Source organism: Mugil cephalus, chromosome 20 (genome assembly GCF_022458985.1).
Source record: "Mugil cephalus isolate CIBA_MC_2020 chromosome 20, CIBA_Mcephalus_1.1, whole genome shotgun sequence".
In the NCBI taxonomy this organism is placed as follows: domain Eukaryota; kingdom Metazoa; phylum Chordata; class Actinopteri; order Mugiliformes; family Mugilidae; genus Mugil; species Mugil cephalus.
The window spans coordinates 6,612,794-6,640,760 of record NC_061789.1 but is presented as its reverse complement, the minus strand read 5'-3'; the positions used below and the strand labels follow the sequence as shown (position 1 = coordinate 6,640,760).

The 27,967-nt window shown below is 40.2% G+C and overlaps 1 protein-coding gene and 1 long non-coding RNA gene across 2 annotated transcripts; both read left to right on the top strand.

The window, feature by feature from the left end:
• The first annotated feature begins 1 nt into the window (after nt 1).
• LOC124998140 lies at nt 2-21,545 on the top strand. The gene is made up of 3 exons (XR_007111026.1): nt 2-108; nt 3,487-3,576; nt 20,651-21,545. It is a non-coding gene; the product is annotated as an uncharacterized LOC124998140 (long non-coding RNA).
• A 953-nt stretch (nt 21,546-22,498) lies between these two features.
• LOC124998135 (scavenger receptor cysteine-rich type 1 protein M130) lies at nt 22,499-25,612 on the top strand. Its single transcript, XM_047572342.1, has 5 exons — nt 22,499-22,629; nt 22,810-22,842; nt 23,000-23,215; nt 24,722-24,874; nt 24,951-25,612. The coding sequence occupies exons 1-5, from the start codon at nt 22,587-22,589 to the stop codon at nt 25,325-25,327; spliced, it is 822 nt and encodes a 273-aa protein (XP_047428298.1). The 5' UTR covers nt 22,499-22,586; the 3' UTR covers nt 25,328-25,612.
• The last annotated feature ends 2,355 nt before the right edge of the window (nt 25,613-27,967 follow it).

Here is a 27,967-nt window from a genome sequence, read left to right as displayed (position 1 = left end):
TCTCTCTCTCTCTATGGTTGATGAAGGACACCAGCTGCGCACGAGCTCCACCTACCTGCCCCGCGCGTGCCTCCAAAACTCACCCCTGCCTGCAGCTAATACTTAAAAGTAACAGTTTTTACATTATTCTAATTATGCTATTGTAATAGCTACATGTGTTGACAGCATGTTGCATGCTTGAGTAGGCCATACATTTAATATGTCTCTATTTATTGACTTGTTACAGTGTTTTAAAATTGAAAAAAAAAAAAAAAAAATCACTTCTAAACTCACCCCTGCCTGCAGCATTAGCCTAGCTGTGGCTAAATTGTGTCTAATACATAACAGTAACAGTTTTTACATTATTTTAGTTTTGCTATTATAATAGTTATACATGGTGAGAGCATGTTGCCTATTTAAGTATGTCATATATTTGAGGTATCTCTACTTATTTACTTGTTACAGTGTTTTAAAATTCAAAATTCACCCCTGCTTGCATCATTGACCTAAATGTAGCTAAATTGTGGCTAATACATAAAAGTACCAATCTGTTTATTAAAATCTATTTATTATTGTTGTGAACTCGATGTTGTGCACTTGAGGTATACATGTATATATTTCCCTGTTATGGTATTTTAAAATTCAAAATCACATCTCAACTCCCCCCTGACCGTAGCATTAGCTAGCCTAAATGTGGCTAATACATAACAATCTGTATATTATTTTAATTAGGATAACTGTTTTAAGTGGTGTGGTCATATTGTGTACTTAAGTAGGTCAGATATTTGAGGTATCTCTAAAAGTTGAAAGTCAGTTTATTTATCAATTTATTTATTGAGAGTTTTGTTAAATTCGTATGATGCAAATTTAATCTGGTTCATCATCAGCACACATGTTTTTTATTGAAACAGCCGAGCAGTTATCAGATGACCAACTAAGATGCTTTTTGCATGTTTTTGTTGTTGTTTTTATACATAAAATGCCATAATTTAATATGTAATACAACAATGACGGTTACAATCTGTACAATTTGCAGATAAAGTGATTGCTTGTCATGTGGCATTTAAATTCTGTATTTAAAGTATGCCATTGAAATATGAGATATGACTATATGTATATATTTAGATGACTTACAATTCCAAAAAAAAACACTTGGCTGCAGCTACTTCAATGTAAAGGACTGTTTTTCCAAAATGGTGCCTCTAAATTGTGCTTCTGTGTACTGACGGAATTTTAGATTTACCCATGTGCAAAGGGAATTTCAAAGGACAAATAAAGAGATCAGACAAAATAAAATCAAAGTCGTACACTGGCGTTTCTGGAAGCATGAGATAAATCCCATAGAGCACCAATGAGACGCTGTGAAGCATGAACTGAAAGCATTTGCTGCCTGAAACGCGTATGACAGCTGCCTGTCACATAAATAGTTGTTTCCATGCACAGACTTTGTCTAACTATCATCTTTAGTGATGCTGGGATGTGTAACTGACTAAATGCATTTTAAATTATAGTCTTCAAACTATATTTACATGATTTTATCATCGCATCATGTCCATAGCGCAGAATGTTTGCAGCAGACTTTATTTAAAATATCTGTTTGCATGAATTTTTGCATGTGCAGATGCAGAGGCATATGAGCATCCATTCATGCATACATACGCCCACACACAAAGCCTAAACCCTTTTTCCAGAGTATATGTCCTTGCTGTAAGGTCTCTCCATATTGATTCACTTCTGGTTAAAATATGAGCAGAGAAACGGGAAACACGTCAAGTTCATTGCTGCCCGTTAATTGATGCAAGACATTAAATCTTTAACAGCCACAGAGGCAGGGGGTGAGGTGAATGTTGGGGATTGGGTGGAAACAAAGAGCAGCAGGAGGAGGAGGATGATGGAGATGAAGGTTAAAGGGTTAAATGTGAAAGCAGCATTAGTGCCTGAAAGAAAATGATCAATTTTATGATGTGAAGAAATCGCATAGGGCGCAACGAGATTGTGTGCTGGAAAAGTATTACACTCTGTAATGTAGTGTGAAGATCCTCAGTCATCTAGGTCAGGGTTATCTTATTCTTTCCCCTCCACCTCCCTAGAAAAATGAATTGTTTTTAGTTTTCTTGAAGGCGTTTCACATTTCATCCAAGAGGCTTCTTTAGTTCTAACTGACTGCAGGGGAGTATGACGCTCACCTGAAACTCACATATCAGCTTTGTAACTGATCCAGTACTCACCTTCACTTGGAGGGGTGCCCTGTTAATTGTTCACCAGAGAACCACTAATCATAATGACTCAGGTTAATCTCAGCAACGTCACCTTTATGTTTTTTCATCTTTCCAAATAGTGAAGATGTTAAGAGCGTTTATATGGAGGCCCGCTGTAGGGTAGAATACAGCAAGAGAAAAGATTTTGTACAACTTTGTGTCTGGTTTTTGCTTATATTCCACAAACTAGTTTGTGTTTCTGTCTCATTGTCATAATACTAATCTTAAACTAAAGCTAATTCAAACCAGAATCAAGATGCAACACATCAAACATTTGCACAGATCACCTTCTGCAAAATTTCGGCAAAGGTTTTAGTTGCCTTTATTAAAAGTCAAACAGGAAGTAGAAACAAAAATTAAACAGACTCGCAAAAAAGATACAGCGCTAACTGACTTTTGGGTGGCGTCTTTACAGAGTGAGTCAGACTGACAAGAGTGCAATTATAAATGGCTCACACCAGCGTGGGCTACGTACGTAGTAGGGGTGGGGAAAAATCATGTTTTGGGTCGATCGTGAACAACTTCTGTACCTCAGTTTCGCGAGGTGGCAAAAAAAAACATTCAAGTTTGTTCAGTGAACTATCACTGTCATCTGATGTGCATGTATACAACTTGTATTTCAAGCTGCATTTAAAAAAATTGTGAACTATGTAGAATATCGCAATATATCACAATATCATAATAATGTATGGTACTGTGACTCAAGTATCGTGATACATATCGTATCGTATCATTGCCAATATCCACCCCTAGTACGTAGGTTACAGTGTCCGTCTCCCGCAGAGGTAAAAATCCTGCTTGGCCTTCGACCCAAGTCCTTTCCCGAAGTGAAAATCAGTCAAAATGTTGACTGTGTACCTCTGAAGATCTAAAACTCAAACTCAAAGTAGCCTCCAGAAATACGAGATGGTAGCCAACACATAGACCATGACATACTGGGTTCATATCGACAGTACAAACAAACAGTTCAAGAAACGCTATGCTCAGCAGTCCTCTGACAGGCTTGGCACACTACCTGCTCCCTCCCTCCCTTTCTTTCTTTCTTTCTTTCTTTCTTTCTTTCTTTCTTTCTTTCTTTCTTTCTTTCTGACACATATTCAAGTCTTCCACGTCAAACCGTCTTCTACCTAGAGTCTTTAATCTGGCGTCTAAGCTCCAAGCAGCTAGAATAAACATGTATAGGCAGACAGAGAGGCAGCCGAGATTGCCCTGTTGTGGTTTATGCATGTGTGTTTTTTTTTTTTCCCAGCACAGTTAGCAGAGACGTTTCTCAAAGAAGGAGATGTGTGAACGAGCGAGCGGTTGATGGGGCATGAGGGATGGCAAGAGGAAAGGGGAGGTAAGAGACAGCAGCGTGAAATTTAGATTATGTGCACAGCTTGAATAAGTTTTGTCATCTTATTTGGTCATTTTGTTTCTCCACTTCCTCCCGTTGGCACACACTAGTATCCTGGGACATTATGGATGACCCACCCACATTTCTGCTAGACTCACTCGCGTTTGATTACCTTGATTACAAAGAAATGTTAGATTATACACTGCACTTATTTTAAAATGACTACTTTACGACGCGTCACAGAACGGTTGTCAGTGGCAACTGTCAAACATCATGACGTCACATCCTGTTTTTATAGCTTCAAATTACTAATACACGATGACGTTGATGTTACTAGGGGATAAGATTTCTCACCAACATCCTACTTGCAGACAACCTACCAACCCGACATGAGTTTGTGGATTACAGTTAGCGTTAGCAGCACTAATAGAGAGTTTAGTTTTTATAAAATACAACAATAGAGTGGATCCTGGGTGGAATGTATACGAATAAGAAATGAAGATTGGATGTATACACCATCAGATGTGTACCCTGGGCCACAACAGTTGTGGATATAAAATGAATTGAAAATAAAAACAGTCTACCTCAGCAGCACAACTGCTATGCACATTGCATCCACATTGTGTCCTTATCTGTTGTTTCTCAGACAAGAACAAGATCAGCATTGACTCAGCGCAACACTCACTACTAAGAAAACATTGTAATTACAGTGTTATAACACACTGGAGTACATTTCTACATCATGGGAACCTTGTGAGAAATTAAACCGCTGGAAAATAGGAAATTAACTCAGCTATTTCGACACATTATTGTTTCGAAACAGTCGGGCTGGCAGCTCTGTGAAGCTGGACAGATGGTCATCATGCTAACATTGACACAATAACGGTAATAATACTGATGTTTAGCAGGTATATTAAATAGCAACAAAGTTTAGCTAGCGTGTGCTGTTTATTAATTGTAGCAAAAACATTTTGGGAATGTCTTAAGATCCTGGAATAATTTTGCATGATGCCTAGTATTGGACAAATTACACATCCTCCTGAGACCCTAAGTCCTCGTATGGGGACATTAAGTTTTAGGTTTTATTGCAGCTCATTCTCCTTCATTTAAACCCATTGTCTTCATTAGTGGTTGCAAAGGTTAAAACATATTTATTTATTCTTATTAACGTTTGATTTAGTTAGTTTGATATGATGCGAGAATACAGCAAATTAGGAATTTTTGCTTATTAGCAAGTACTCATTTGAGGACGTTGGGTCTTCATTGTTTGCAATTCCGTCATTGCACAGCCTTGTTCAGGTATTAAAGTGAACACTTTTATATTTTGTCACATTGGTGACTTCTTTGTAATATGAATAATGAAATAATACCAGTGTCTACATATGAGGGCATCATGTTTTTTGTTTTTTGTTTTTTGTTTTTTTTTTCCAAAAACTACTACTTCCTTTTAAAAGGTGATGCTTAGTTTTTATACGTTTTTGGTCCTCCTAATCCCAAATTAATTTGAACAAATTAAAAATGCAGACCAAATAAAAGCTTGTTTCACAGGAGGTTAATGATGGCACAAAATGAAAAGTCAGTGTATAACTGTTGTCTACACAAAATTTAATGTAATTTATCAAAAATAAGCACGGCCGAGAGTCCATTATTCATGATAACGCCAATATTGTGCATCACTGAAATAAAACAAGAGTTTCCTTCCACACTCAGCTTTTGTTGGTATCAGTCTGAATTGACACTTTGCAGTTTCCCTTTCTCTTCTCGTTTAAGCGCACATTCAAATTGAGGTAACATTTTGACCAGGCACCCAGCATGAAATACAACTCGAGAAGTAATAAAACCCCACAGACCAGAGCAGAGCACAGAGGGATTAAATCAAGCGTCGTAAAAAGAACATCAATACAAAGAGGCTAGGGCGTTCGCGAAAGAGTGAAGAGCGTGAATGGAAGGGTGTGAATCCTGAAGGATGAAGGTAAAAGGTCACATCAGGGTCAGTTTCACACTTCACTGAAAACCTACAGTCATGCTTCTTTTTGAAAGGTTAGTTTGAGTGACTTTCTGTTGACACAAAACACCAAAAGAAATTTAAGCTATCCAGACTCGATGCATTTTTTCCTTTGACTGTACATTATGACCACCTTCCTAATGTTGTGTGTCACACTACTTATCTCTAAAATAGTTGTAATAGTCAGTGTGTTTACATGCACATAAAAAACAAAAAGCGAATTATTGCCTTAATCGCACTCTAGCTGGACAACGCAAGTGCATGTAAACATGTCACTCCGACTAAAATCGGAGTTCTCTTTATCCGATTACGACACCCAGATAATGCGACTGGAATTCGGTTTTCTCCGCCATGTATACGCCTTAATCGGACTTCAACCGGATAACGTGTGTGCGTATGCTCCACAACCGCTGCACTGGCACGTGACCCCGGGCACAAAAACATCGAAGACAGCTGATCACAGAAAAGGATGGTAAATGTGGAGGGATAGCGCATATCTTATCTGCACCATAAGCACTGAGTACATTTCGTACGAGATTAAAAAAGCTGTACTATTATCCGTCTGGTTGTTGTTTGAAATGGCGGTCTGCCACATGAACAACTCTAGTTTATTTTATGACGTAATAGGTGAACCAGAAAACGGACTGTATTAACATGGTATTAACCGGCTGAAAAGACACATATCGCCACCTAGTGCAGAGGAGGAGGACATGTTCCAGTCAGTTTTCTCTGTTGCATGTAAACTGGGACAACGACTGTAGTCAGAAAGTCGAATTTTGAGCATAGCTCGATTAAGCTCAATCAAGCCTGTAAACACATTGATTGTGAGCATGTCCTGAGGGGTCTTTGGGTCCTATGGGTCGAGGGGAGGGGCCTCTGTGGATCATCCCACAGATACTTGATCAGATTAGGATCTTGTGAATTTGGCTGCCAGTTCAACACCTTATGCTGTTTTTCATGGTTTTTGAGTTGTTCCTGAACCGAGTGTCATTGCTGTGGGGTTAGGATGGGGCTGCTTGGTCTGGTCTAGGTGGGTGCTACGTGTCTGAGTAACATCTACACGAATATCAAGTCCAAATGTTTCTCAGCAGATTGTCACAAGATGGTGAATGCTATTTACTTCTCTTGTCAGTGGTTTCAGTGTTGAGGCTGATCGGCGTATGTGTGATATTGGCACAGAATGCAGTGTATGTATGTTCTATAGCGTAGAAATTTAGGTCAATATAATAACAAATGAACACATTTGTCTTTGTTTTTCCCAAACTGTCAAGTCAAAGGGGAAAAGAAGAGGGTTTCCAAATGAAAATGGAGGTGAGGAGAAAACGTAGGAGAAATCAGGAAGGTTATGAGGAAAGGCAGGGAAGACGGGGAGAGGAGATCAAAGGAGGGCTCCTGCTTATAGTAACTGTCTCCTCCATTATTCATCAGACAGCTGTGCTGCAAGTAGGTTAAACTTCTCACAGAGACAGAGATGAGGGAAGACACAGTCATGTACCGGCTGGAACACAGGAATGATGATGGAAATGAAGAGGAAGCGAATGACGATTGAGTGAAACAGGATGGGTGAGTGTGAGACACGTAGAAAGGAAGGTTTGGGGAGAGACAGGGAAGCAGAGGAAAGAGGGGTGAGTGGACAAGAAGGGGAAAAAAGATGAAAAGGAAAAGGCAGGCGAATAGGAAGCAAGTGAACATTATTAAACTGAACTTTTATTCTGTGTGCCTGGGGCTATGAGAAAAACATACAGACCCGTGCACGCTAAGAGGCATTTATGGTTGACATCACACATAACGTACAGCACAGAAACGATCACGCAATGTTGGGAGGAGGCAGAGCATTTGCAAGCAGGGCACATGCACCGTGTTTAGTGTGCATCACATGTGAAGCAGGCTGTGTTTGCACATTTACAGCGTTTTCTTCAAATGTTTTCCAGGCCTTGTGGTTGTTGAACCCTGGTGCACTTTACAGAAGTGTGAGAAAGGAATAGAAAGAAAACCACAGAAAGAAAACTGTATTTCTTTTTAATTTCATATCTGCTGCCCTAAGGATTCTGGTGAAAAAGGCGACGTCATCAGTAAAGAAGTTGATCCTGTCTCAAATTTTGCTGCCGTGTAAGAATATATTTGTTTTCTCTACTTTGCAATCATTGTAATAGATAAATAATAAATAGTAAAATATGAAAAACACGGTTATAAATTGTAAAATATAGAAAGGACAATGCTATGTCCTATGATAAGTGTTCAAAACACAGGGCTAGCTCTCAAAATAGTTAACCGGGTTTATCAGCTCGGCTTCAATATGAACAGAAATGCCTCATCGACCCGCCAATTTACACAATGACATTAATGTTACGTTCTGATTTTGTCATTGGACGGCCTGACAGACAGCGTCATTGTAGAAGCTCCAGGGGTGCAAGCAGCTCAAAAACAGAGCAAAGTTCTGAGGATTTTTGTCCATTTTTCAATCAAACAAATTGTTGCAAAATTGCAAAAGTGTTGCAACACAATTGTTAATGGAAGCGCATAGGTGAATTAGCCCTATGTTATGTTCAGGAAATCACACCCTTAGCCCTTGTGGTGTGTACCCTAACTTGTCAACCATCACATTGCCCGCATCCTGTGCTTCATTGTCTATTATGTGTAGAGGTTTATGGTTAGAGCTGAGCCATCCCATCACAGAGCTAACACAGAAAGACAAACAATCATTTACACTCACGTGCACACCTACGGTCCATTTAGAATCGCTTATTAGCCTAATGCGCATTTCTTTGAAGGGAGCTGGAGCTGGAGAAATAGGCTTGTCTGTATGTCACGGCCAGTAATGTGAGCATCAGTTCATTAGCGTGTGAAAAGCTGCATCCCATGTAAATGCTTTTATATAACTCCTTTCTACCTACTGGTGCTCAAAGCGCTTTTAGAGTCACTGATGCATCTACCCATTCACTCACACACCAGTGTCACGCACTGGGAGCAACTGGGGGTTCAGTGTCTTGCTCAAGAACCCTCTGGTTTTTGCACAACCAACTCTACCTACTGAGCCACAGTCGCCTCTGAGCACATGTACAGCCTACTGTACAGTATCGCGTTGCGTGTTATGTCAAGTCAAGTGGGGTGGTGTGGATTTATGTGGATGGGCATGTGCCTTCTTAATATAGCACATGATGATGCTCCTCTGGTGTGTGTGTGTGTGTGTGTGTGTGTGTGTGTGTGTGTTCTGAACTGCTGGTGGATATCCCTTTGTTGGTGTTATAAACGGGTCAGCGAGAGGCAAATCCCAGGAGTGAGAAAAAAGACGTGCGACACGGGGCTACAGCTGTGCTTTAAAGTTTAATTAAAAAAAAAAAAAAAAAAAGCCAGGATGTTGGAAGTATTCAGTTGTGTTTTGACACATTAGATAAAGAGAACAAACTGTACAGTATAAAAATCTCTTTATTTAAACCACATATTCTTACGGCATATATTGGTGTTGATAATCCAAATGCATGGTCACTACATATATATGTTAAGACAAATGAATCAAAAAAAGCATAAATAAATGGTGAAAAGTACAAATGCTTTTTTTAAAAATTGGAAAACAAAGAAAAAAATATATTTTCAGATGGGATTTGTTTTTTGTTTTTTCATTAGTTAATCATCTACATATAATATTCGAAATCAATCCCGCTGTCTTGATATAATATATGTTATGATAAAGGATGACAGGCATGCATGCAGACATGCATTTAAAATATTAAAGAATGCACGTAGACTATCGTTCTTGCAACAAGCTCTAATATGCAGCCGGGTTGGTGCAAAGAGCTGGACATTTCCAGGACGGTTCTCCCTGCAGAGAATTACAACTATAGATGATGTAAGGGAACTAGCGTTACACTTGTTTGCGCATGCTCGCTACACGATTATGCCCTGTACACGCTGTACTATACGTGCAGCTCTTAAGTCAGGGCTCTGAGGGTAAATCCAGGAACAAGCTTCTCTTCTGTTGTGTGAGTGTGTGTGTGTGAGTGTGTGTTTGTGTGTGTCCTTTGCGTGAGAAGAGTGGAATAACAGATCAAGCTAAATTTAGTAATTAAACGTGACGAGTACATGAGGGTCCACGCGCACACACGCACGCGCGCACACACACAAAGTGAATTTTCTACACCGCTGCAGAATTCCTGACCTTGTCTTTAAATGTGTCTGTGTTCAGTGTGCGTTTGTGAGACGGATGGACAGCGGGATCCCAGCGGGGGACGCCACAGTTTTCAGTATAGAGCGTACGGCTTTGCCTGTTGAGGAGTCACGTGGGCAGTCGGCTAAGGATGCGGCCTGAAACCCTGCTACTAGAAGTGACATATGCACAGATCAGCCATAACAGTGAAACCACTGACAGGAGACGTGAATAACATTCACCATCTTGTGGCAGTTTAATGTTCTGCTGGGAAACTTATGGACCTGGCTTTCATTTGTGTTGATGCTACTTAGACATGTACCACCCACCTAGACCAGACCAGACACCCCCACCCCAGAGTCAGTGACACTCCTTTATGGTTCCAGACATCCTCAGCGGGATGCAGTCTGACACAGGCACATGGGCACAAAAACACTTCAGGAACAACTAAAAAAACATGAAGGACAACACACAGTGTTGACCTGGCCTCCAAATTCACTACATCAAGTATCTGTGGGGTGATCCACAGAGAACCCTCCCCTCGACCCTTGGGGACCAAAGGCTGCGACACAATATTAGGCAGGTGGTTTTAATATTGTGGCTGATCCTTGCCCTTTTCAAAGTGATATACCACATTTAAACGCTTTGAACAAAAGCAAAAATGTTGCTTTTTTGCAAAGCCAGTGATATGTACTTGGTTTGCACTTATGCTTTGTGTATTTGTATATTTGCTGACATACTACGTGTAGGGCACGGAATATATATATATATATATTTTTTTTTTGCACGCATAATCACGTGTTCACAACATTTTCTACTGGTTGAGAGAGGAATTCATTCAGCAGATTGACTAAGGATGAACTATTTTACTGTAATTATTGTAGAATAATCCCGCACTAGTAGTAAAACAGGTTTGCATGGCACTGTGTTAGCTTTGCCAGCTGATGTAGAAATCCAGGGACATTCACATAAAAACCAAACAAAAAAACAAAAAAACAAATTCAATATTATTAAGATGAAATGAAGAAATTTATGAATTTATTTTCACCCTTTTTCATATTTAAACATATTTAAACAGCTATATCTGTAATGTCAATAGCAGCGCGACAGCGCCCATGACAACATTTTTTTTGGCACAAGTCCTCTCTGAAACAGTGTCTCAACCAAATACTGTGCAATCAAATACACCGCTATGCCGTTATATTAAAAATTCATATCAAAATAAAATAAAAAAATTCGGTATTCGGTATCAACTGGTATACCACCCAGCCCTAACTATGGGTGCTGCAGCCCCTTCTCTGCATCTATAGTTTGATGCCTCTTAAGTTGAGACTTTGCACCTTTGCGCTTCATTTTGCATGTTGTGAAACTTCCGTAAAATTCCGTGTAAAACCTAGAAGGAAAATTATGTTTTACACCACAAAAACCTATCGCTAACCAGGGTGGTAGACAAAAAAAGAAAGAGTCACCTGAATAAAAAAAAAAAAAAAATCAGATTCATGAGTAGGCGTCGTACTGAACATTGTGACACAGACAGAGACAGAGAGGTTACATAAAAAGGAAGAGGGACCGCAGGGGTTGAAAAGGAAACAGACAAAGACGACAAGCTGAGCTCTTTGACCCCGTTACCAGTGGGGTAGTAATGTGTGTGAAACATGCCCAGAGTTTAGTGCGCTGCGCTAAACTAGTTACACAATGTGCCCATAACTGTAGTCAGTCATCACGCCAGCAGATGCACGGCTCGCAGCCCATTCAACCACCCCCCCGACGCCACCTCCAAAGCAAAGATTCTCCTTTTTAATCCAGCGGGTTTTGAGATTTCATTTCATCTTATCAGTTCATGGATTCCCTGCAACAATAAAGCCTCTTGTACACAGATACAAACATGTGTGCCCCTTGGCTCTCATTCCTGCACATGACAGGCAGGCTGTGTGCAAATGCACTGCTGTCACTGGCCTCTCTGTCTCAGCCAAACAGGGGAATTGTAGGGGAATCCCATCGTGTCACAGCTCTCCCATTGTTTCACTTCCCATCTGCTTCAGGCATTGAGTCTTCCCCCCTCACCACCACCTCCACCACCACCTTCATCGACATCTTCCTCGCTCAATCCCTTTACTTCCTGTGTCTCCTTCTTGCTTCCTTTCCTACCTGGCACTTGTTTCTCTGACAGGCTCCTCAAAAGGAAAACATTTTCTTATTTCAAATTAGATACTGACGGGAACCTTTAAAGGTGCAGATAAGGATTGTCGAAAGCAAAGCGTGGAAGTGTTGCGAGGCTGGTTGAATCCATACGGACGCCAATAATCAGAATAATTGACCATTGCGAACAAAAAATGCCTTATGTAACCAGGGCTCTGATTATGTTCCCGGGAGGGACAGAAAAGTCGAGCCAGCGCTGGTGTGTGGCTGTTACAATTTTTTGTGAAACCTCAGAAAAGTTGAAGCTTGTTGGACGCCTCTGCGATTGAAACGCTCAAAACTTTTTGCCTCCAACAACGCGGAATTGAAAAAAGTCAGTCCAACGCACTCTTCTTCTTACGCAGTCATGTTACCATCTTACACTGATCATGCATAACATTATGACCAACTTCCTAATATTGTGTAGATCTCCCTTGTGCCTCAGGGAGTTCTGTCGTCAGTCCATTCCATTCCCATGTCCATGAGAGAATGGACACGGGCCTTCTATTGTTAGCGGGGGACCTTTGAGTCCTATGGGTTGAAGGGAGGGGCCTCTGTGAATCATCCCACAGATACACAGATGATCATTTTGGGATCTAGTGAATTGGATGCCAGATAAACACCCTTTCCTGTTCTCCATGTTTTTTTTTTTGTTTTTTTTTAGTTGTTGCTGCTGGGGATGGCTGCTGCCATTAAGGAGTGTCATTGTTATGGGGTGGGGGTTTCAGGTCTGGTCTTGGTGGGTGGTACATGTTGAAGTAACATCCAGACAAATGCCTGGTCCAAAAGTTTCCCAGCAGAACACTGAACTGTCACAAGATGGTCAATGTCATTGACTTCTCCTGTCAGTGGTCATAATGTTGTGGCTGATCTGTGTATGTCTTCATCAGATTCAACCTTCCACAGCGAGGTAGAGCTACTTTGAACATGCCCCAAAAAATACATTCTGACTGATGGGCTGGAATCAGATGGAGGCCTTTTAGGGAGGTTGTGGGGTAGATGGACGGGTCATAAAAGTATGTGACTTCCCGGTTCTATCAATCAAAGCTGGTTTCTCATAACTATAAGTAAATTTTGTGTGTTATTATTACATTTTCGGAGCAAGCAGTTAATATTGGTGTTTTATCTTGTGTTTTATTCCAGTACACACAAACCACTTTTTGCAGGAAATAAGCACACATGCTAATAGCTAGCCTACAACTTTGTATCTTAGGATTCCACAGTAGTTGGCAGGCAGACTACTTTTTTACATTTGGACACAGTCAAGCAGTGGTTTGAAATTTTCTTTATCTAATTCTTGTGCTGCTTGATTTCTCATTCTCAGCTCATTTAACTGTCCCATTAGTCAAAATATGAACATTATCTTGGGCAAATTATACGTATGACAGCGAAGTCTACAACAGTTGCTCGCGCTGGTGTCGGCTGAATGCCATCTCGTAACAATGCCATTAACTTCTGTTATAATTTCTGTGCCTGTCGTGTTTCCTTCCTCATATTTGTGTCTTGCATCGAGGGAAGCACCGACCCGAGGCTTCAATCCCGCAAGCCCTTCTGCAGATTGCACTTCCTCTTCTTCCCTTAGCTGACGCCTACAGCAGGATATCCTGTGTCACCAGCCCGCGTAAATGTGAGGTCATCTAAGTGTACGCTATGGGTGTAGACGTCAATCATTCGGCGGGGACACCTTTCAGTGTATCACGTGAGGAAACTGCAGATTCAGATAGCAGGGCGCTTCCTCTTCGAAAATATTAAAACCCGAGAAATTTGAAGGCATACTGGTGATGACAGCAGCTTGCTAAAAGCTGCTGGGGGTTATTATCCAAGCTCAAGGCTCCCTTAGGACAAATAAACTCTACAGCCCAGAGAACGGATGGCTGCTGTCTCTTCCTCTGTCCATGTCTGCCTGCCTCCCAACCCATTTAATCTCACGTCTGTGTCACTCAGAAGAGATGGAGGCAGAAAGAGAGAGAAAAGAGGTTTGATTAATTATTGAGGAATTCAGCACATGGCTTCCCTCTCCCTCTTTATTCTGCCTCTGACCTACATAGTGAACCACCTGATCCTGACTCCAAAACAAACCTACTGACATCGAGCTAGCTTTCCTCCTGCTCTCATGAGCGGGCAGAAGTGCACGAGTGCATTAACGCATCGTTGTGACTCATCGACGAGGAGAATGAGAAAAAAGGAAGAAGAAGTTGTGATGAAGAAATGGATGATGGCTTAGTGCCCTGATCTTTCTTCTAATGAAACCCACCATCCACACATCACCACATCAGCGATTGTGTGTGTGTGCATGTGAGCACAAGCTAATGTACATTCATGTGCGTCCATGTGAGGCATTAAGCTTCTGTCAGGGGGCCCCAAAGTATGCCAGGATTGACGGGAACGTTGGGTCAAAGGGTAAACTCACCTCCCTCATTTTCTTCTGTTTTACTGCCCCCCTCCCCTCTTGCTTGTACATCCCTCCATTACATCTCTTTCACACTCCCTCTGGAGGCAACAGTGAATTTGTTCATTTTAGGAAATTAAATGAAAAAGGCAACCGTCATAAATGAAAGCAAAAAATACAATTATCTAACTATAAAAATAGCGCATCGACCCAGGTTTTTCGTGCAATGTGAAAGGGACCCGGGTTGAATCGACTCAGGATTTTATCGGATCAGCTCAGCTCACTGGACGGTCTGTCAGACTGTGTCCTTGTAGAAGCTCCAGGGCTGCGAGCAGCTCAAAAACAGAGCAGAGTTTTGGTCTACTCCATTGCATTGCTACACGATCGTTAATGGAAGCACATAGGTGAATTAGTCCTAACGCATGTTCAGGAAATTGCACCGATCGAGGAATGCATGTGTGGCTGTGTTTATATATGTGATATGGCACACTTTTTTTATCTTCTGTTATCCGTGTGGTGAGAATACCAGAGTCTGGGAGGGCTGGAGGCATTTCAACTGTCTTCCCGTCGGTACAAACAGTAGTGTGTAAAAGAATGACAAGCGTGGCACAGTCAGGCCACTAATTAACCAAGAACAATAGCTCATATCTTGTTAGGACCCTGACAGATTAGGTTAGGGACAGGGTAGTGTGTCCTATTTGGACACGCTGAGACATGGGCACAGGCTTTATCTCAGTCCTCAGGTTAGAGGACTAAAAAAGACCATGTCAGCAATCGCAGGCCTCCTGGAAACAGGCAAGAAAGGCTCTAGGAAATAAAGGTAAGTGAAGAGTTAATGAAAATATTAATAGGTACTCTCCATAGGGTTCCCACCTGGAAGAAGAGGTAATTTAAAATTATGGAGCAAAACCGAATATTAAAAGAAATAAGCGCTAAACAGAAAAGTGCCATAAAATAAGTGAGAAAAAAGTAAAACATGCAGAACACTGCAAACTCAAGTGCATCAAGGTTAAGGGGAAAACAGTCAAACAATCAAACTCTTCATCTCAAAACGCAAGGCATGAATTAAATAAATAAATAAAGCAGATAAAGTAATGTATAAAATAATGTTTAAAGTATCATGTTTTGCTTCCTGTTCCAAAGGAATCCAAGGATGTGTTAGGGTTAGGGTTAGGGTTAGGGTTGATCAGAGTAGGCCAATGATTTAAAGTACCCAGTCCTAATTTTGTATTAAAAAAAGTAGAAATCATCAAGGTAGGGGAATCTGTAGCACCCAGGTCTGCTTTGGTTTAGCTGTGGGACTCTTGGGGGACTTTTTTTTTTTTTTTTTTTTTTTTTGTGAAGACAATGTCACGTTTTTTAGATTTAACATTTATCTTTTGTCACAGTCATATGGAATAGCAGCTATAAATAGGCAGTTTTACCCTTAACATGCTACTCGTCTACTCGTCTACTTCTATTTTTCTCTCTCTCCCTTTTCCTCAATGCCCATATCTGTCTACCTCTCCTTAATGAGTCTTTGTGAGGGACAGTAGCCTTTTAGTAAGGAGAGGAGTTAATGGCTTTCCTGATGGCTGCTGTTAATGTCTTTGGGCTAATGGCCTTGGCCACCGCTGATGATAACCATGAACTAATAGCATGAATGACAGATAGCCCACTGCTTTCAGACTCATGCTCAGACTCTCTATAAAGAATAGATAGATAGTCTCAGGGGAGCAACTAGGAAGTTTTCCTCCTGAATATAGCTATAATACCCAAAGGAGACATCTTTACTGTGATTAAAGATGAAGGTGGCGTAACTGGGTAAAATGCGCAGCAGATAGAAACGATTCTGTTATAGAGATTTCACAACACTCAACCAAGAAACACATCCAATAATAATAGTGATTGTTGGATTTTAAGTACAGAGCACATCTGATGATAAAATATCTACTAATATCAAGTAGTGTGGTTACACCTATAAAGCTAATGACAAATATTTCTGTTTAGTTCATTGCGGGTTGGAGACTTAAATGCTTGGAGCAATGGACCAATGCCCATTCTAGACATTGCCAGAGCTGCAAGTGGATATGTGGATAACAGATAATGAATATCTGGGTCAAGACTGCCTGTTCTGTGTGCTGGTCATTGTTAGCAGTCCAACTGGCAACTTGAGACTCATGAATAGAGCGTGAGTTGAGAGCCTCTGGTTTCAGCGCATTTCAAATGAAAATGTGGCTGACATGTTTTCAAGGTAAAGCATAAGATCTTGACAGATGTTAGTGGTGCCCATGAGACCAGACTGGCTTCACAAATCTTCACAAATCCCACACACAGTTTCCTACTGTATCTTCAATTTGAGAACATCATTCTCTGTGGTGAAGGTCTTTCTTAACGTGGTAAGGTTCCATCTTATCAGATCATGAACAGAAATTAAATCTCGTCAGTGAATTCTGGGTCTAGCCCAGGGCCTCCAACAAGCTGGGTGTGTCTGGTAAACCTGCAGAGGCATCCAGGAGGCTCCCTCACCAGAAGAACCTGAACGCACCTCAAATGGCCCATTTGAGTGAATGAGTGGCTAAACTTTGAGCATCAAATCTAATCTCCCTTATGCTTCCTCCCTAATGTAGCATTTGCTATCCCTTTTCTGTCATTGCTAATGATTCAATAAATGTGAATGGCAGACTGCAACTTCCTACGTTTAATAACCTCCTAAAATTCAAGATCAAGTCTGACATCTATGTTCAAAATATTTCCAAACACTGTGAAAGTAGTCAGCAGAAATCTTATTCATTCACATGAGTCTGTTTAAGAAAAATCCCATCAGTCCACAAGCCAGACCAATTCTAAGCAGAGGACGATTTAAAAATGTGTGATGCTGTGTACAATGTGTGATATGAAAATCCTTTAGAAAGGACGACTTTTACATCTTAAGCTCCAGTTAGAAGGTCATCCGCCATCATAATGAAGAAGAGTCGGGGGCCGGGTGGAGCAATGAAAAGCTAAGCGTCCCGCAGAGGCAGGGCCACTTGATAGAGACATGCCATTAGAGTGACATACAGTCATTAGCCAGCTCAGCTCTTTGCTGCCAGCCCGATATGCGCTGTAGCAGTTAGCATTCAGTGTGTGTTAATGGGGTAATTCCCATTCAGCTGGGATAGCAGCCTTATGAGCGATGTGTCACCTCTATCGTCAGCTAGTGTAGCAGCAATGCCATAATTTCTCCACTCTTTCCTGCATTAAATGGCACTCAATCTTTGCCAAGAACGTACCCCCGCTCCTCCATTTTCCTCTCGGCCCTAAATCACACCTCACTGTCTCTATTACCCCTCAGCTGCTCCCTAAATCACTTTCCCCTCTATGTTCGGTTTCTCCTCTACTTCACTGAACACCCTTTTCCTCTTGTGTGTCATCCCTTAACTTTTTTTTTTTATTTTTTATCCATGGTGAGTTGACAGTGACAATAATATAACACTGTAGAGCATTTAAAATATTACTGTGTTGTGAAGGTACATGAGCTAGTGTATGAGGTATATAAATCACAGTATCATCAGCAAAGACATGGATTTGGTTTCGGAAATGGGGTTAGTTTTGACTTGGACAACAAAATAAGAAACTGGCGAGTTTAATGTCAAAGACCAAAAGAAAACCAAAGAGGTAGGCTTTGGTGGCAATTGGCACACCCGCCCGTACCCACTGGTTCATGTTTGTTCCTTTTCAATTGTTCTGTTTCAAAAAGACTTTGACCTTATTGTCTGACCATAGTGAGTTCGCCTTTGCTAATGACATTCATATTTGGAAATGTTAATTTTTACTCCAAAAACAGGTTGATACTGAAACATGATGTGCCTTTGCAGTACTTTTCATCTTCAGGCGCCTGTGGCCCATTTTCTTACCATAAATATTTATTCTCTTCTTCCAGGTGGCTGTAATCACAATGCAGCCCAGTCACTGGCAGCTCAGATGAAAATTTGTTACCCTACATTAGCTGCCAATGTAATCCTAGCTTGCTACACTAGCAGCTAATGTAGCGAGCTAACCTCACACTGAGACGAGACTTCTTTCCCGAGTCTCATCGCCGTCTTTTTTTCATCTTTTTTGAACATGTAGGCTTCAAGGCCCAACTGTCAGTAAATCAAGCCACATATGTCTTCACTTCATTTATTCTTGTAGCTTCCTGCAGATGTACAAAAGGATTTGTGCAATGTTTTCCACACTTTGGTGAGTAAATCTCTTTAAGTGATTGAGATGGACAATAAAAATGCCATTTTGGCATTTTTTATAGCCCTCTCCTGCAAATAAATCCAATAATCAGCTGTATTCCCCTGTAACTGTGTGAAACAACATGGACTCTGGTTTGTATTTGCACATCCAGATCCCTAAATGTCCATCGCTTGTCAAGTTAAGAAATTCCTTGTGAGTCTGTTGCATCATTTTGTTTCTGTCAGTCTTCCTGTGTGTGTGTGTGTTTGTATGTGTGTGTGTATGTGCGTTTCTCTGCTTTCTTTCCCCCTGCCTGCCAGCCCCCCAACCATTCATCCTCCACCTTCTCCCCCTCCTCTTGCACTTAATGTTCTGGGTTTTCATCTGCTGTGGACAGAAAGACCATTTACGTACTATGTGTGTGTGCGTAAAACGGTCCTTCTGCGTCCATTTTGGAAGCTGAGGTGCGTCAGAGCGTGAAGGCTAGCTGTCGCTCTGAATTACATTCAGTTGTTGGCCACTGTGTGTGTGTGTGTCTAGAAACACAGTCCTAATGCTGTAAAACAAAATGAAGGAATCTGTGTCTTTCCGTATTATGTCTCCACCGCCTCTTAATCACCTTAAAAACACATGCTTTTTTCACAGGCTGTTTCTGTGAGGACTGGCACTGATAAAACAAATTTGTTAAACACTAAACCTAACTCGAACCCTGACGAAGTAGAGTATATTCTGCAATTGTTTTCTGAAAACACTCAAACAAGCACTTAAAAGCCAAACTCTCGTAACTTTTCAAGTATGTCGTCACTTCCCAGGTCCAATAGGTCCTGACGAGATTTAAATTTTCCCCTTAAAGAGAGATTCTTAAACATTGCATGCAGAGGGCGTTTGGTATCTTTGAATAACACCACCTGAAAAATATAATGATCTTGGTACGTGCAGCCGAATTTAGAAGTCAGCAACAGAATCCCCCCCAAAAACAAATGTAATGTTATGAATTTGAATTTATGATAATCTTCGGTCACAGAATACCTTTTCAAGTACCGTAGCCACTGTTTTTTCTCAACTGAAATGTTTTTTTTTTCTACCATATATAAAATGTTCAGCTCCCCTTTTCTCCAAAATGCAAGACACTTTGCCTAATTCAAAGTGACAACAGCTGAGGTTGGTACTATGGTTGTGCAAGGTACAAGTTACTCATATTTGTGTAACCAGTGGACCAAGTCAACATGCACAGGACAAATTTGAGTAATCTCTCGTAATCTCTGACACCAACATCTGGAAGAGTTACCGGCAGACTCTGTGATGAAATGCTGGGGTTCTTGCATCAAACCATCTAATCTTGGGCTGAATTTGTACAGGCAACCATGTCCACATCTTCCCCCACTCAAACACCTATACATGACTGTGTCATGACTTTTCTGTATTGCACAGGATGCACAATGCATATTTAATTAACCACTTTTCTACTGTCATGCCTCACTCCACACTCACATGTTGCTGCCATCCTTCCACCTCACATTCCTTCCTGTTTTTCAGTTCTGCTGCTCATGCATGAAACTTAGTGACCTTAATGACTGTATAACTTCATCTCAAATGCAGCTGAACTGCAGAACTTTGTGTTCTTCAGAGATATAGCAGTGGACGAGGGGATCATTCAATTAGCTCGTTCTGAATTTTCATCCAGTTTATCAGAGCAATTGTCCAAGTTTAGCTACCAGATTTAAACAATTATTTTTCTATTTCTGCCAAAGGAGGATAATGTAAGCTTTCGGTGGCAACAGTGTAGAAGAATAATAAACGGTTACACATTCAGAATTGGCGGCAGTGGTTTGTCTGTTGGATTCGACCACGCATGCTCCCCATTGTGCATCAGTAATTCTTGGAACCTGCCAATGAATCCTTGGAGTGACTGACACCCTGATGCCACGGTAATGAGATGAGCAGTGTTATTCACTTCAGCTGTCAGTGGTCTGTGGTTGATCTGTGTATGTGTGTCAAAGTTCACACTGTATGAGAAGCTTGTTCCTGGTCTTAGTAAATTTATAGCTTTTTAAAAAAATACTGTTTTGTATTGTGAAATATATTTAAAAAATGTTGCTATCGTGCACAGGTACAAAGGTTTACATAAAAAAAGTTTATATAATTTTTTTTTATGTGCTTTTGTATAATTTGTGCATAGGTCTGCATCATTGATGTCGAAATGGAGAAGCTGATGTCGTGGGAAGCTGAAATCGGACTGAAGCATGGTTTGGAGGACGATAGGGCGAACTGAGACTACCACAGGCTTCTGTCTGAGCTGCCACAGGGCTGCGGTGGCAGCGTTCTCACACCAGCCACTTCCTCAGCCTTCTCACGCTATGAGGCTCACTGAGCTGTCAGTATCGTTCAGCGCGCATATGCGTGAGGGGACCGTACATATCTCTTCGTGAAAGCTTTAAAGCCAGCCTGCGTTTGGGAACAGATGGTTAGAAACTCATCAGTGACCCAGTTTGTATGTACCATATCAGGGGAACTATTTTCTTCCTCACACAAGTATATTTTCTTTCCAGCTACAGTGTGACTAGATTAGCAAACATGGAATTAATTAATTAAATAAATAAATAAAATAAAAAAAATAATAATACTAATAAAAATAAAAAAGTCAACAAAGAATAGCAAACACACAGATGACTGTTCACCTTGTTTATTCTAAATAAAATATTGCACCAAAATAACTAAAATTGTCGAAATAACAATGAAGATGTTTGTCATGAAGCCCCTGTATCCCTGAAAAGTCGTCTTCGTATTAAAAACCTGTGCTGTGATGACCTCTTGTGGCTGATTCTCGGTATTACACTAAATAAGAAATGGCTAAATCTGCGTTAAACTAGTCTATTCTTTACATTTAGACTTCAGCTTTAACATAATGCATAGAGGCTTGGTACTTATAGAGAGCTTTAAGACATTGAAAGTCATAGGTACCCAAGTTCCTCTATACCTGGAAGCTGACTTCTGCTCTACTGGTTTCATTCTGATGTCTGGATTTGACTCATGTACTTATGCCTTTGACCAAAATTTACATTCATTTTAGTCCTTTTTTTATATATATATATATATATATATATATATATATATATATATATATATATATCAGGTTTAACTTAATTCAGCATATTTTTAGCCGTTGGCCTTGAGTCATAACGTCTGGTATTTAAAATGAATACCATATTAACACTTAGCTACATAGGGTGCACCTGTAGTTGTGAGCAAACCACCATTTACTGTATAATAGGCAGATTATGCTATTTGTTTTTCATACCTCTAGTGCATATTCCACAATGCAGTGCACCGGAAATTATACTAAAAAATAGTCTACATTGTCATGTGCATTTTAATTGTGCTACACTATTATGCTGCCACCTTAATACAGACGTCTTCAACTGTGGGCGTGTCTAGCCCATTTTTAGGGGTGATGATCTACCTCGTTTACCACTCCTACTTATTCACTGTGTTATCCACTGTATTTGTACTATTGCATTTTGTATTCAGTATATTGTATCCTATTTTAAAGCCTGACCAGGGACAGATTCAGCAAATTAGCTCAAGCTAGATGTCTTGTATGCATCGCATTTCTTTGTGGCATTGTCCCTGTTAAATAAACATTAAAATAAAAAATAAAATAAAGCTCTGACAAAAGAATCGTCCTGGTCTTCAACATTAAGCAGAAATCAGAATTGTCAGGTACTTTCTCAGTGACATGAGACATGTTCATGACTTGTTTCTTTCTTGGGACCCAGTGTTTTTTTTTTACAAATTATCCCTGGCTTACTGGCCATCAATGCAATTGGAATAAATGAAAACAAAAAACACAAAAAACTAAAGGTTGCATAATATACAAACACATTGATGCAGCTTTGGCATTGAAAAAAAAAGTATATAAATGATAAAATAAAATCTCTTTAGTGTGAGATGTGAACTTGAATGAACTTTGAATCTAGTGCTCAAAGCATTCGTACAATTTACCTACAAGTGTTTTAGCCTGAGAAGAAACGGAAAGCGAAAGTGAGGTACACCACAGGAATAAAAACAGTTTTGCTCATATTGCACAGAACTCTCAGTCACAGTGACTCTCAGTCATGGGGAGCGCACAACAGCGGAACTTGTTCTATCTGAGTATCGGTGAGATGCCATTTTACGTTTACATTCTTCTTCCTTTACCATTATAATATTCCCTCGATAAGAAAAGATAAGATAAGATAAGATAAGATAAGATAAGATAAGATAAGATAAGATAAGATAAGATAAGATCTTACAGTTCCACGTCTTACAGTTTTATGACCGACTGTTTTCCTTCAACAGCCTTACTTTCTATCTCATCTCGTGCTGCTGCAGGTCAGTCATATATATATATATATATATATATATATATATATATATATAAATGTAAATATAAAGATTAAAAACTCAAGAATAATATAAAGAATATAAAGATTATAAAGTAAATAATTTACAGAGCTTCTGAAACTTATGTTCTTTTCTTTTTTCTCAGATAGTCAAGTCAGATTAGTTGACTTTATTCTGTGCTCTGGAAGAGTTGAAAGATACCACAATAACTCCTGGAGAACAGTCTGTGATGTTAACTGGGACTTTAATGAAGCTACTAAGGTTTGTACAGAGCTGGGCTGTGGGACGGCAGTGAGCGCCACTCAAGAATTTGGAGTACACAACTGTCGACACACCAAGGACGCCAGTGTTATCTGTTCAGGTAAATATTTTTCATTGTTTTTACCCATTAACAGGCTGTTAGAGAAAAGTTCATATGAGAAAAATCAACCAGATCAAACAGTCTCTACCATAAGACAGGTGCGTATCTGTTTTTCTAACAGACGGCAGTTAAGTGAGCTTCTGATGGGTAACGCTCACAGATGTCTCTATTTAAACCCCAACTCACCACCAGTTCTGTAAAACTCTTGAGTTGCCTTTCTTTTGCAGTGTTGGGGACACCATGACCTGGATGACTCATACACATATTGCCACAAACTCTGCAAAACTAGCAATTGTGAAAACATCAGACTAATATTGTTAGTCGATAACTGTGGTAGATGTAGACATTTCTTTATATATATATATATATATATACACACACACACACACACACATATATATATATATATATATATATATACATATATATATATATAGGCCACACAGGAAAGGCCACACAGTGTGGGATCTGTGTAGGCTGGAATCATAATGAGAATGACTGGTAATGACCCAGGCAGCATTTATATGTGAGTTAAAATGGACTTTTATATTTATATAATATAATATAATATAATATAATATAATATAATATAATATAATATAATATAATATAATATAATATGATTAGAGGATATGTGCTTAGCAGCGATATGCCGATCGATACCGAAATATTGAAACTTTATCAGGTCTTTATGCTCTAAAATCGACTATCAAGTCAAAACTGATACTTTCAATACTTACGTCTTCCTAGATAATGTAGGAACACAGTGGAAAGTAACTAAACTGTTGACTTGTGGTTGAAACAAAACACAGTTTTCGTTTCATAGTAGTTCTTCATAGTTAAACAATGATTTATTTTAATGGTCTTATTATTTTACTTATTTCTTTGTGTATTTGAGTGTTTGAAACAGCATTTTCACATATTTTGTACAACTGTGTCTGGTTTTTCTGCTGTTGTATTAGCTCGGCTATTTAGTAAATGAGGCCACTACCTCAATATACGTCAGAGTTTAAAATAAATTATTAAATTACTCTGATGTCTTATGTTCCTTATGAAGTTATGATTTGAAATACACTACTTTTTTTCTTTCTTTTTTTTTTAGATTTACCAGAAACGTTAGGGTGTATTTAGACACAGACGGTATCGCCGATACCAGCCTGAATTTACTCAGAATCGGATCGGAAAGGAAATCGGTGGTATTGAACATCACTAGTGCTCAGTTGCCCAAACAGCATGACTGAAAGATGTCTTTGTGGGTCTCGTCCTATCACTTGCTGTGGGCCTCACGAGATGTTTTAAGTCAAGTAAATGATTCTCTAATAATAATAATAATTTTTCATTTAGTATAAATGTGAAAAGGCAGTTCTCACTTTTTATTTCTGCAAGGATAGATAACGGTTGTGGCTGAGGTACGACAAGCCTAAAAACATGAAATGCGGCGATTCCTCTGGTACAGACATGAATACTTAATATATAACAGAAAACATAAATGTTTTCCCCTCCTAGCCTCAGTGATCCTTCTGGTCTTCTTGGGAGCCTTTGGGACCCTACTCTCCATCCTGTTGGTTTTCTTGGCGGTCTGGTTGGTCCGCAGGAGACAACGACAACAAGTCAAGCAGACTAAAGCATCCATTCAATCTCAGAGTCTGAGCTCACCAAGTAAGAGAATATATACACACAATGAAATGCAGTTTTATTGTGTCATATTTATGATATATATATTTTCTTTCTTCAGACCGTTTTTTTTCAGTTGCTTATCGATTGAAGCAAAAGGAAAAAGAAGAGGAGGAGGACGACGACTATGTGAATGTGTCACTTGACACCAACCAGTCCCAGAAAGAGCAGGATATTAATGTGGAGGAACAGGACGATCAAGTGTCCTACGAGAATGTTGAGAAGCAGTGTCCTGAGTCTCCTGAGGGTCCTGTGGGTCCTGTGGGTCCTGAGGATCCTGAGCGTCCTGAGGATCCCGAGGGTCCCGATTATGTGGTGGTGATCCCTGGAGACGAACACGTCTACGAGGTTTCGGACTGCACGATGAACGCCCAAGAGAAACATGTAGATGACAACCAAACCAGCAATGATGACTACGAAAATGTGTCAAACAATTAGCTTCGAACAGAATATCGAGAAAGCTTACCAGCTCTATCATTTCCCTCATTTGATTTTAAGTAAAAACGACAACTTGATGTCCCAGGCTGATGTCCCAGACTGTCACAGTTGTGTATGTAGTTGCGGTAACCCACCATTCCTTTCGGGTCACCTGTCTCTCTAAGTCCTCTGTAAGTGTCAGCGTTGTGTGTTGGATCTTGCAATAAGTGCCAACGCTGCTGGCAGTGTTTTCTTGCTGTAAATGGGGAGTTTCCTTCGTATCTTAATAAATTGTGTTAAATGACATTTGTCTTCCACCTCGATCATGTTCTTGCAAAGTTGTCAAGCTTGATTACGCTTCATGACAAAACTCCCTTCAAGGAATTCAGCTTCCAGTATATTTCTTGTAAAACAATCATTTAACATAGAAAGCTCGTGCAGTTCAAACTATATTTACATGTCACTGTAAATCATTGGTTTTACAGCGAATGTTCATCTAAGTTCACCTTCAGTCAGTAGTAGTTTACATGCACATAAATCGATTTTCTCATGTTCGTCATGTTTACACCTTAATCAGACTTAACTGGATAATGTACCCCAACCGCTGCGCTGGCGTATGATCCCGGAACTAAAACATCCAAGAAGGACGCTCGCAGAAGAAGAAGAAAGTAAACAGAGCCGGTAGAAGAACCACCTGAGGGAAAGCGGCATCTTATCTGCACCATGAGTAGCGCGCACATTACGTACAAGATTAAAAAGCTGAATTATTATCCATCTTGTTGTTGTTTGAAATGCTGGCCTGAATTAACAACTCCAGTTGATTATAATCTGACATAATAGGTCAACTAGAAAGGGGGCCGTATTAAAATCGTATTAACCTTCTGACAAGACACATATCGCCACCTAGTGTGGAGGAGGAGGAGGACATGTTTCCATTAGCTATTCGATTTTCTCCGTTGCATGTAAACTGGGACAAGGGCTTCATTCAGAAAGTCGATTTACAAGCTGTTCATGTAAACGCACTGGGTGATGGGTTTCATTCGTTTTTTTGATCTGCAACGAGTGGGAGTGAAGCTCTCACAAGCTTTTCTGTGGCCAAGGTGCAAAATGTCTTCAAGTTTCTCTTCCTACGTAGTGCATGTGCAGAATCTGCAGAAAGTTTTTGATTTTGCTGCAAACAGAGACAAGCGGTAAATGCAATTTCATGAGACATTCGGATCTGTAAAACTCACTGTGATGTGTTAGCACATGCTCAAAGTACATACGCCGGTCAGCCACAACATTATGACCACTGACAGGAGAAGTAAATACCATTGACCATCTTGTGACAATACGACGTTCACTAGATCCCAAACTGATCAAGTATCTGTGGGATGATCCACAGAAGAGCCTCCCCTCAACCCATAGGACCTAAAGGCCGGGCCTCCCACTAATCTGTTGTGTCTGGCAACACAATCCGTCAGACACTACAAGACACCTTCAGAAAATCCATTCTCTCATGAGGCGGTTTTGAAAGCACAAGGGAGCCCTAGGTGGTAGGTAGGTGGTCATAATGTTATGCCTGTCGTATTATTCAAAAGTTGACTGATAAGAGGTTATGCACTGTTTTCTACTGCTCACAGGAAACCTATTGCCGTTATGTAAGTAAATCACATAAAGCCACGTGTGTCAAGTACAAACATATGCAGCTTTGTTTCTAAGCTGTGTCAAGTTTCTTCTTTTTTTCCAAGTAAAAGAATGAGGAGCTCATTACTTTTGATGTACGCACAAATCAATGTGGTTGTCTTGCAACAGTTTCATGCTTGTTGCACGAATGTTGCATGAATCTGAACCAGACAGTCAGTCTGTAACTGTGGTTTGACACTAAACATCATCACGCAGCATCACAACTGCAGCCTCCAGAGGAGGGCTATAGAGAAGCACGTGTAAAAGACAAAACCCTCAACGTTCTCCAGGCCTGCTTCTCGTCGTGGGTTCCAAACCACCTGGACCACTTTTTTTGCACTGCAATGATCCAACTCAGAATGTCAACAAAAACGTTGAGACGAGAATGCAACCGTGTCAATTTCTGCGTAGAGAGCAGTATTTTGATGGTTAATTAGCAGTGGACTGCTTGGAATATTGAAATGGTGGTTTATATTTAAAAGGGTATGCTGCATTGCTATTTGTTGTGTATTCACACACTGTCATCTCTGTCAGCGGACTCCAGAGCCCAGGATGGATTACAACCCAATACCTCAACGTACAATTTTTTTTTTTTTTTTTTTTTTTTAATCTTTTCAAGGAAACAAATTCACTTAAAATTAAATATTTTCTTCAGGTTCTTGCCTCACACACACTTGTGAAGATGTCTCATCGATCAGAAGGGGGCACCACAGCAGGTGGTGGAAACCAGCAGGGAACACACAGAGCTATCAGGAACAGTGGAGGGAGAAGAGAGTAAGACTCACGACTATGGAAATCGGTGGTATTGAACATCAATAGTTATTTATTATATAAATCATTGTGAAGGACTCGTCTGAACAAAGGAATCTCTTCACATCCCCCAACAGCCTCAGCCTTTCCATTACATGTTAGCAGTCACCCAGTCGATCGCTCGCTAAACTGTGTCACGTGTTACATTTGAAGGCAACAATTTAGAAGCCAAACTGAAAGATCTCT